This window comes from Oncorhynchus clarkii, chromosome 29 (genome assembly GCF_045791955.1).
Source record: "Oncorhynchus clarkii lewisi isolate Uvic-CL-2024 chromosome 29, UVic_Ocla_1.0, whole genome shotgun sequence".
NCBI lineage: Eukaryota > Metazoa > Chordata > Actinopteri > Salmoniformes > Salmonidae > Oncorhynchus > Oncorhynchus clarkii.
Window position 1 is genome coordinate 31,669,089 of NC_092175.1, and position 10,615 is coordinate 31,679,703.

Sequence of the window (10,615 nt, forward strand, 5' to 3'; positions counted from 1 at the left end):
ATAGCATACAGAGCAACATAGGACAAGCAAGACGTAGCATATAGACAGAAGACAGAGCAACATAAAACAAAAAGCAGCAAGACAAAATTCATAAAAGCAACAAAGTGTTTCCACACCTCACAAGCTACAGACAACAGACAACATGGAAAGTGGCAACACACAGCTAGGGACCATGTTCACAAATCTGATTGACCTTTAGCCATGTCTTCAAGCATTTTGTGAAAGTGTGATATGTGGTGCAGTTATGTGTGTCTGATGGCAGTGTATTCCAGACATGGGAAGCTCTCACAGAGAATGCAGATTTACTAAAGGTGCTTTTCCTTAGGGGAACTATACAGTCACCTCTCATGGCAGACCTTGTGGATCTGCTGCCATATGTCTGGGTTTTCTGTTTAACAAAAATAATGAGTGGAGGGGGAGCCAGGCCATTAAGGATCTTGAATACAAGACATGCGTCGGTGTATTGCACAAGATTTTCCCAACTCAAGAGCTCATGCTTTCTAAGAATGTGACAATGATGATGGCTATTGGGCTTCCTATCAAGCACTTTGAGAGCCTGTTTGTAGACAGACTGAATAGGTTTTAATGTTGTACAGCAAGCTTGGGCCCAACTAGTCAAGCAGTATGTTAAGTGGGGGAGTATCATAGTTTCGAAGTACAGTTTTGCTACCTCTGTAGTCAAACAATTTCGTATAAATCGGAAATTAGCTAGGTAGAATTTGGTTATTTGAATTACTTTTTTCACATGCTTTTTAAAAGAGAGGTTGGAATCAAGTATGATGCCAAGGTACTTAAAATCGGATACCACCTGGAGCTTCTCCCCTGACACATAGACATCTGGCTCAGTAGCATCTGTTGCCCTCTTTGTGAAGAACATACAAACAGTTTTTTTCACATTGAGATGCAAACACGAGTCACTGAGCCACTTTGTAACCTGGACCATTACAGTAGTGAGTTCTTGTGCAGCTTGTTGTTTGCTCTTTGCATGCACATATATCACTGTATCATCTGCATACATTTGAACTTCAGACCCAGTACAGACAGAAGGCAGATCATTAATGTACAGGCTGAACAGGAGGGGCCCTAGTATTGACCCTTGGGGCACGCCCACATCATAGCTACGAGTGGGCGACAGCTCATTGCTCACTCTGACACACTGAGTTCTGCCTTCAAGGTATGATTTCATCCATCTCAAGGCATCAGGGGAAAAGTTGAACTTGGACAATTTTGTGATGAGAATCTCATGGTTAACAGTATCAAAAGCCTTCCTTAGGTCCAGAAACACAGCCCCCACAACACCCCCTTTGTCCATCTTGGACTTCACATTTTCCAGAAGAAAGCAGTTGGCCGTTTCTGTGGAGTGTTTCGCTCTGAAGCCAAACTGCATGGAGTGTAATGTGAAGGGGCTGTTGTTGAGGTGGGCAATCAGTTGTTCTGCTACACACTTTTCAACAACCTTTGACACCACCGGTAGTATACTAATGGGCCTGTAGTTACTCACGTCAGCAGGGTCGCCTGATTTAAAGATGGCCGTTATTATGGCCGACTTCCATACCCTTGGAAACACACCGAGACCAATAGATGTGTTGGTGACCTTAGTAATGGGGCCAATGAGTGACTCTTTGTAGTTTTTAAGAAAGGTAGAGTCCATCCCAAACACATCTTTGGCTTTAGAGTTCTTTAGTGAGCTAATCACCTTGTTCACCTTTGACTCAGAAACCTCCCTTATGATGAAGACAGGTTGAGTGTCATTCACTAGCACTGGGCCCAGGAAACAAGTGGAGGGGTTCTGTGTCAGTGCCCTGACAGAGTCAATAAAGTAGGAATTGAAGGCTATTGCTATTTTGACTGCATCCTGTGTTAGATTGTTATTCACCATGATTTCTAGTCTTTTTGCAGTGTTACTATGGTCTTTCCCTGTTAACTTTTTTAGATTCTCCCATATCAATTTAGAATTTCCCTTTGCTTCACCAATTATGTTAATAAAGAAGTTTGCCTTGGCCTGTCTAATTTCTTTCATCACCTTATTTCTCAACATGGTAAACCTACGTCTGTCATGCTCTAATTTAGATTTTAGGGCTATTTTTAGAGCATAATCTCGTTCTTTCATCAATTTCCAGATTTCTCCATTTAGCCAAGGAAGAGTGCTCTTTTGGCCAGGTTTGGATTTGATTTTCTTTAGGAAGCCATTTATTGTAGTCTGGATTGTGGATAGAAAAACCTGACTATCAGCTTCCACGTCTGTATAGGACAAGAGATCATTCCAGTTTATTCCCTTAATTGCTTTTTCAAAATAATTTAATTCACTCTTAGGTATTCTGAGTTGATCCGGCTTTCTAACAGTAGAGAGGTTAAACCTGCTCTTTTCTCGCTTTTTCTCGCTTTCTTTATTGGCAATTTGGCATGACGTACACAGGTAGGCCTAGCTATATAATTACATTTTTTTTAATCACAGTGAATGCATTCAAATCAATGGCAATGGCATTAGATATTGTGTGACATTGGATATCATTAGATATTGTGTGTTGTGTGTTTCTGTCTATTTTACACACTCCTGCGTAATTGTTGTAGTTGAGGAATAAAGGATTGGGGGAAAAAAAGAGAAGTATTTTTTATTTAGATTGAAAATCACCCACATTTCTCTGGCCTGTAGGGTTGATTGGCTTATCAATTTCCATAGACACTTGGCAAACAGGATGTTTAATCTCTCAGCGTTCGAGAATGTGTGACCATGGAGACGGATAAACAAACACAGAAAGCGGTTGTTGGTAGAATGGCTGCGAAAAATGAAACAGCGCAAGAATCTGTCGATGGGCCATATTACCTCGAAAAGGTGTTGATACCAGATGACTCAGACGACGATTATCAATATGAGGAGGTTCTTGCCGATGAAGAAAGGAGCTTGGCAGAGGGGGATGATGAGGATTTGGAGGCCGCGGTAAGAGCATTGCGCGATGCTTCAGATGGAACGGGGTCAGTGTTACAGAGGCTCAGCTCAGCTAAGCAACCCGTCTCACACATTCCAGAAGTGGTGGACGACTTTCTCCGCAACTTCCTTGTCAAAATGGGCATGAGCAGAACTTTGGATTGTTTCCAAGCAGAGTGGTACGAAATGGAGCAGAGGGGGTTGTTGAAAACCGAGCTAGTGGAGTTTGTGCCTGACGCGTATACACACAACCAACTTCTAGACAACGAGCTGAAGAATGTACAGAGAGAGCGGGACAGCTACAGGCAGGCAGCTTCCAAAGCTAGCGAAACACTGGTCAAACTTCAGAAAGAGAGGGATTTCCATCGTCTGCAGCATAAGCGTGTTGTCCAAGAAAAGAACAGGCTTGTTGAAGACATCAAACGACTGAAGAAGCACTATGGGTCATATGAGCCTGCACTGAAGCAGTTGAGTGATAAGTACCAAGTGGCGCTGAAACAGAAGATGCTCATCAGTTTAGAGAGGGACAGAGCATGTGGCCAGGCCAACAGCCTGGAAGCCACCCTGTGTAATGTACATTCCTCATCTACAATCCGCTCAGCCAACAGAGACACAGGTCTGCCCCCACAACAGGAGAAATATCAGAGTAAGTCTGGGAAAGGAATCCAGCTACAGAATGATGGAATTGCCCTCTATGACCAAGACAAAGACCCAACCAAAAACACAGCTCAGAAACACCCAAAAGACTCAGAGTTTCCTGTCAGCAGCCGTGTGAACCCCTATTTAGGCCAAATTAAAGCCCTGGCCTCACACTGCCCCAAAGCATCTGGATTCCGCTTCACCAACTCACTGAAGGCTCATACCCTGCCAATAAGCTGTCTCGCCCTGCACCCCCGGAAGTTTATTGTAGCCTCCTCCAGTGACGATCAGCTCTGGAGGTTGTGGGGTATGCCCATGGGGGACATGATCATGACTGGAGAGGGTCATAGTGATTGGCTCTCTGGCTGTAGCTTTCACCCAAATGGTGGTAGCCTGGCCACCACCAGTGGAGACACAACAGTAAGGATCTGGGATTTCTTCCAAGGCCGCTGCATCCTGACTCTGGATGGCCACACCCATGCCACTTGGGGCTGCTCCTTCCACTCATGTGGGGACTTTGTGGCCTCCTGCTCAATGGACAACACAACAAAGGTGTGGGACCTGCAGAGCGAGCGCTGTCGTAGCACACTGCGTGGCCACGTTGACTCGGTCAACAGTGTTACTTTCCTGCCCTTTTCCAACACTCTTCTTACTTGTTCAGCTGATAAAACCGTGTCTTTGTGGGATGCCAGGATTGGCCTGTGTGCACAGACCTTCTATGGCCACCAGCACTCCTGCAACCATGCCACCTTTAATGCACTGGGCAACACTGTTGCCTCATGTGATTCATATGGAGTGGTCAAACTATGGGATGTGAGGAAAGTAGCAGCCTTGATAACCATGGACACTGGGCCACATCCCAGCAACCAAATGGCCTTTAGCCCGTCAGGCCGAACACTGGCTATCGCCAGTAATGATGGCTCAGTTAAGCTGGTGGAGCTGGCATCTACTCAGGTGTCCAGTTTATTGGGCCATGATGATGCTGTCCAGAGTGTAGTCTTTGATCACAAGGGGGAGTACTTATTATCAGCTGGGTCAGATGGTGCCATTCTCATCTGGTCATGAAATTAATAAATGCTTAAAATGATTTTTAGCTGATTATTAAACGTAAAATGGACTTCTAATTGCTGACGTGTTACATTGTTTGATTTTTGCACATAATTCTGTTCTCCAATTATCTTATTTTTGAAGAACATTTACCACTTTTCCTGAATAAAATAAGATATTTAAAGATGTTTTATAATTTACTAATTTATTTCTGAATTGAAGCATGAAAAAGGTTTTAATGACCTTATTTACATGATTCGCATTAGCTATGCCTATGATTAATACAAATCACTAATTTAATTGACACAAGTAGTCTACCAGTAAGGAAAAACCTAGTCGTTTCTCTCTAGAATGCCCAGGTGCGGCGCTATGATTTTAGTAGCCCTTTTTTGAGTGGAGAGCGGAAGTGGGAAGAAGCACAGACACAACATCTATAAAAACAAAACAAAACGTGCACACGAGATACAATTGGAAGTTTCAATTTTTTAAGGTTCACCGAGATTAAAGCTTGGTATCAATTTAAGAGTAACGTTGTTTACATATGGTTGCTCGCATAGATAATGTTTTATAGGCGACATTTTACACAAATGAGCATGTTCTGCATCTCACATTAGCTAGCTAATTGCTAACGTTAGCCAGCCAGCCAGCCAGGGTTGGTAACGTTATTTAACTTTTATTTGATCTGTTAACTTAGCAGCACTGTGTAAGCAACTATGGAAAGCCTGTACAAGCGTCAAGTGTTCGCGACGATGCGAAAAAATAAAGCTGAAGCAAAGAAGAAAAGGGCTATAATCGGTCTGCCGTCGTCTATCCTTGATGACAGTGACGAGGAGTCATGCGCGAGCACGACCAGCATCAGCGCCTCAGACTCAGAGAGTGAGTATCAGAATTCAGACAGCGGGAGCGAAAGTACACCTGCCAGTGGAGAACAGAGTGAAGGTAGTAGCTCCAGCGAAGGTAGATCCCGTCCTCGTCGGAAGCGCGTCCTCGCTGACAGCTCCAGTGACTCTGACAGCGACGTAGGAACCAAACCCAAACGGAAAGTCGTTCCCAAAAAACGCATTAAACAACAAAGTCAAGATTCTGATTCGGAGGACCAGAGTGCTGCACAAAATGCCAAACAATTTGCTGAAGCCAAAGAGACCGCAGCTAAACGAAAGCAACGCCAGTCTCAACTCCTGGCATTATCCAAGAAGATGAAGTCCCGCGTCCCGAAACGCAGGAGCACTTTGGAGGTAGCTTATCACCATATATAATGTAAACGAGCATAACATAACATGCAGTATCTTTAAGTGTTGATCCATTGTGCAAAATAATGTCGCATATACCCACAAAACGTCCATAAGGTACTGAGGAAATGTTTAACATTGTTTTACAACCAATGTTTTGTTCGCTTGTAAAGATTCAGGATTCGGGTGAAGAAAAGAAAGGTAAAGAAGCAAAAGATGCTAGTGGTGATGAGGATGATGACCACAATGATGATGCCCCTGAAGTATTGGTGGGCAGTAGTGAAGAAGAGGCGGCAGATGACAGCGACAGTCAGAAGGACTTCATAGTTGAGGATATGAAAAAGACAGGGGACAAGGAGTCGTCAGATGAAAAGGCTGTTTCTCTTCCACGCCAATGTGAGTCTTAGCTGACCCTATATCATGGGTCAATGTTTACACCTGAAATCACCACTACTATATGTGTTATGATTCATTTTCCTGTTTTTGCTAGTCATCACTGGGTCTCAGCTCAATCACTTTCAAGTGGTCGTCAAAGCCCTTATGAACAACGTCCTGGATGAAACCTTTCTCAAGTCTCTTTATGGTAAGTGTTTTTTTTTAAACAATAATGGGTCTTTAACACCATCCCCAATTGACTGTATCATCCAAGTGTAGGGAATCTAATTGGTTGATCACTGTGAGCAGGCGGTGATCGGACAAAGCGATATGCTCAGGAGATGATGGCGTCGCTGTTCCACTTTGATGAGCGGATGATCCTCCCTCGCCTGGAGAACCTAAAACAGAGGAGCCGCTGGACTGACCGGTACAAGGTGAAGAAACATTTCAGAGAACTTAAGTCATTCAACATTGGCTGCGTATTCACCGATCTGTATACATCTATGCTTGTACTTTGGCTAAGACTTCCATTCTTTACATCATGTGAAAAAACAATATATGCAAACTGAGGTATGTTTTTTTGTGTCCATGTACAGGAGCGGGTGGAGTGTTACCCCAAGGTCCAGCTGATGAAGTTAGGATTGCATGGGAGTGTTTGTGAGGCATGCAAGCGCCAGCGACAGTGCAGTTTCAGTGTGAATCTCTCGGGGCAACTGTATGACCTCAACAGCCTTCAAGAGGACCAATTCATGCCCAGTGACACACAGGTACTACATCTGAGAAGAAACCAACCGTCTTTGTTTTATCCATCGCTGTCCCCAGATGAACGCATATAGTATATAGTGGCATTCCATAAAATCCACCCTAACAAAAAGTACATCACAACAGATCAACATCAGATCGAATAATTTTGTATCCTTATCCTTGCACCAATTTAACCTTTTGTGAAATGTCAGGTTTGCAGTTTGTCTTAGAGGGTTTTCCACAACAGGTCACCTACCTTGCATGTCTTTTCTAAATTACAGGCTTTCAGTGTGTGCTCTGTTTGTGCCAGCCGAACAGAGGTGTATCATGCTCTGAAACACTTCAAGTACCACTTGTTTCAACACTGCCGGACAGTGATGGAGGAGGAGAAGAATGGCGAGGAGGAGCCGGTGAAGGAAACTGTGAAAAGGGTGTTCACAAAACTAGAGGAGAGTGGCTGGATCTCAGAGGTATATACCCCACTTACTCTCCATAAAATGACAGTACTCCTCATTGAATCATCAAATCAAACATTGTCACATGCGCCGAATACAAGTGTAGACCTTACCGTGAAATGCCTACTTACAAGCTCTTAACTCTTCTTGAACTGTTGGTTATCTAATGCCTGTTTCCTCTTTACTTGTTCCCCCAAACTCCACATGTGTAGAATAGAAAGCCATGCTCTCTGATTTTCTTTACTGACCATCACTCGCTGTTTCACTCTCATGTCTCTCTCTTAGGAATATGAGAAGTTCCAGGACCATCTCAATGAGGCAGACTACTTCCAGGAGGAGAAGCTAGACTGAAGGTTTACAACAGACAGGATCATGGATCCATATCTACATCATATCGGCATCCATTTAAGTTTTACTGTTTATTCTGCACATTGTTAGGAAAGAAGTGTTTTATTCCTATAGACATTTGACTTTCATTCAATGTAAACATTTAAGATTGTACTGAAAGCTTTTTAATAACTATTTTCCTCCTTTAGTCGTTACCCTATACAAAGACATCTATTGTACCTGTATTTTATCAACCATTTTATATCAGTAAATGCTCATAAGCAACCAAAACATTTAGTGCAGACATATGTTATATACTGTATGTGCAAAGATGAAGCAGAATACTCTGGTACTGCTGTAAATCAAATTAATGCTACCACTGAGTGTTTTCTTTACACTGTCCTTACCTTCCCTACTAAGTTGAAGCAGTGTTGTCCTTCTAATAGTTAAGATCATGTCAAATGGAGTTTGCTACAACAGATGATCTGAAATGAATTGACTATATAAACATGAGTAATGTTCTGTGGACTGCAGTATAGGAAGGTACGACTCTTGTGAGTTGCTTATTTTCTATTAAAAACGCCTGTGTGCTGCTTCATAACACAAACCAATAATAAAAACTACATTAAACAACATGTTGTCCATCCTCATACATTCATATTTCACACTGCAATTTTATCTGGCATGTAAGAAAAACAATTAAAAACTCAGAAATAAACCCACAGACAAATGTAACAAACACTAGTTGGGAGACTCTTACATCAGTCCCAACGTGTTCTCCATCCTGAGATGTAGCTCTCCCATCAATTCACATTGAGCTGGATCTGCAAGAAAATATAAATATGACCACCACATTAGTCACACTTCTTTGTAAAACAGATGAATGATGGCAGTTTTCAAATACTCTAGTAAACAGGAAACTATACAAATAAAGTTGCATACTAATTATGCTCCAAAACATTTAATGGATATAGCAACCAACGTTTCGACACGCAGTGTTGGGCTTTCTTCAGGATTGAAGAAGCCACTGTGTGCCAAAACGTTGGTTGCTACACCCATTAACTGATCAGGGGCATAATTGATTAGTGTGTGCAACTTTTTTTTATAGTATTCAAATACTCACCATTAAGAACATCCTCAAACCACATGCTCTCATCACTCCCACTGAGTGTGTCTAGGGAAAGGTTGAAACGTTGTAGGAATTCCTAACTTATTCTGCAATCTGGCACTCAGACGAGAGTGCACTGAAATTGGAGTTGATAACCAGAGTGAATTTACGAACACACCCTTTGTAGGAAGTCAAGCGCCGTGTCTCCTAGGATAAGATGACAGTGTAATAAAGTGTGGGAAAGATAGATGCATGTGTAGTACACAATCAGACACTGGAAACTAACTAGATAGCAATTACATGTACAATCATTTTATTAGTTTAGTACACGTAGCAAGGTAACTAGCTAGCTAGCAAATTCCTAGAGAACTTGTTGTAGTTGGCTAACTAGCTAGTATGGATCATTGGTATGGATGGACCAAACAAAGCTAGCTGGTTACTATACCGCTACATGGTTAGCTAACGTCAGCTAGCTAGTTAGGATGAAGGTGATTGTAAGATATTAACTAGACTTTGTTGGTAAAGAGTCAAATCATTTGTAAGGAGTTTGAATACAAGTCGGTATTCAATCACAATGATAGGAATTAAAGGAAAAAGGATCGGCTTGGAATTCAGGTCAAGAGGGTCATTGTTTTTGACCTCTCGAAATGGGATCAGTATGAAAAGCTTTTCTAGAGTAATATGCTATATGATACTGGGTTACAAGAAATTGTTACAAAGCTGGCTAGCAAACTACTCAAAATGCTCACTATGGCTGCAGTCTTGTCATTCAATTGAACAAATACTCACTGCCTACTTCCGGTGTAGGCACTGAAACTTTATATTTATTTTATTTAACTGGGCAAGTCAATTAAGAACTAATTCTTATTTACAATGATGGCCTACCAAAAGGAAAAAGGCCTCCTGCGGGGACGAGGGCTGGGATTAAAAATTAAAATAAATTAAATAAAAATGTAGGACAAAACACACATCACCACAACTAGCTGGCGTCGAGCTACTACTAGATATATATATATATATATATATATATATATATATATATATATATATATCTATATATATAGTATATATATATATATATATATATATATATATATATATATATATATATATATATATATATATATATATATATATATATATATATATATATATATATATATATATATATATATATATATATATATATATATATATATATATATATATATATATATATATATATATATATATATATATATATCGTAACGACCCTGGGTTTATATCCGCGGAAATTGATTCTGCCACAAGAGTACGCTTTTGCGGCACAGTCGATAGCCCGCCAGACCTCGGACTCGAAAGTCGACGGTTCGAGACCTGCTCCCTGCTGTTTCATTACAAAATACTTGTTTTGTATCAAAACTGTAGCGATAGACTTTAGTCAAAACATTTAAATTATCTAGGAAATAAAACCACAGGCAGTCCAAAGTGAAGTCAATGTGATACTACTCTACGTAAGTTTTACAATCTAAGCATAGCCATCTCGGTGCTGTTGAACGATTAGTACTAAAACATACCCTACGTAAATTTAACAATACATGTATAACCACCTTTGTGCTGTTCAATAAGTAGCTATATATTTGAAAACGTTCCTTAAAATACACGCACTGGGGGTATAGCTCAGTGGTAGAGCATTTGACTGCAGATCAAGAGGTCCCCGGTTCAAATCCGGGTGCCCCCTCATTTTTGTGATTTTTAGCCTTAGTTAAAAATAATGGATCAACAG

At 41.2% G+C, this 10,615-nt stretch overlaps 2 protein-coding genes and 1 non-coding gene across 3 annotated transcripts; all 3 read left to right on the forward strand.

Moving 5' to 3' along the window:
- The first annotated feature begins 2,731 nt into the window (after nt 1-2,731).
- Nucleotides 2,732-4,630, forward strand: LOC139388642 (sperm-associated antigen 16 protein). The gene has a single exon (XM_071135424.1). It carries the CDS (start codon nt 2,732-2,734, stop codon nt 4,628-4,630), a length of 1,899 nt encoding a protein of 632 aa, XP_070991525.1.
- Nucleotides 4,631-4,989: 359 nt separating this feature from the next.
- On the forward strand, nt 4,990-8,375 carry LOC139388794 (coiled-coil domain-containing protein 82-like). The gene is made up of 7 exons (XM_071135715.1): nt 4,990-5,847; nt 6,015-6,237; nt 6,332-6,424; nt 6,526-6,650; nt 6,813-6,983; nt 7,242-7,430; nt 7,701-8,375. Exons 1-7 carry the CDS (start codon nt 5,326-5,328, stop codon nt 7,764-7,766), a joined length of 1,389 nt encoding a protein of 462 aa, XP_070991816.1. The 5' UTR covers nt 4,990-5,325; the 3' UTR covers nt 7,767-8,375.
- Nucleotides 8,376-10,498: 2,123 nt separating this feature from the next.
- On the forward strand, nt 10,499-10,570 carry trnac-gca (transfer RNA cysteine (anticodon GCA)). Its single transcript has one exon. It is a non-coding gene; the product is annotated as a tRNA-Cys (tRNA).
- Nucleotides 10,571-10,615: the final 45 nt, after the last annotated feature.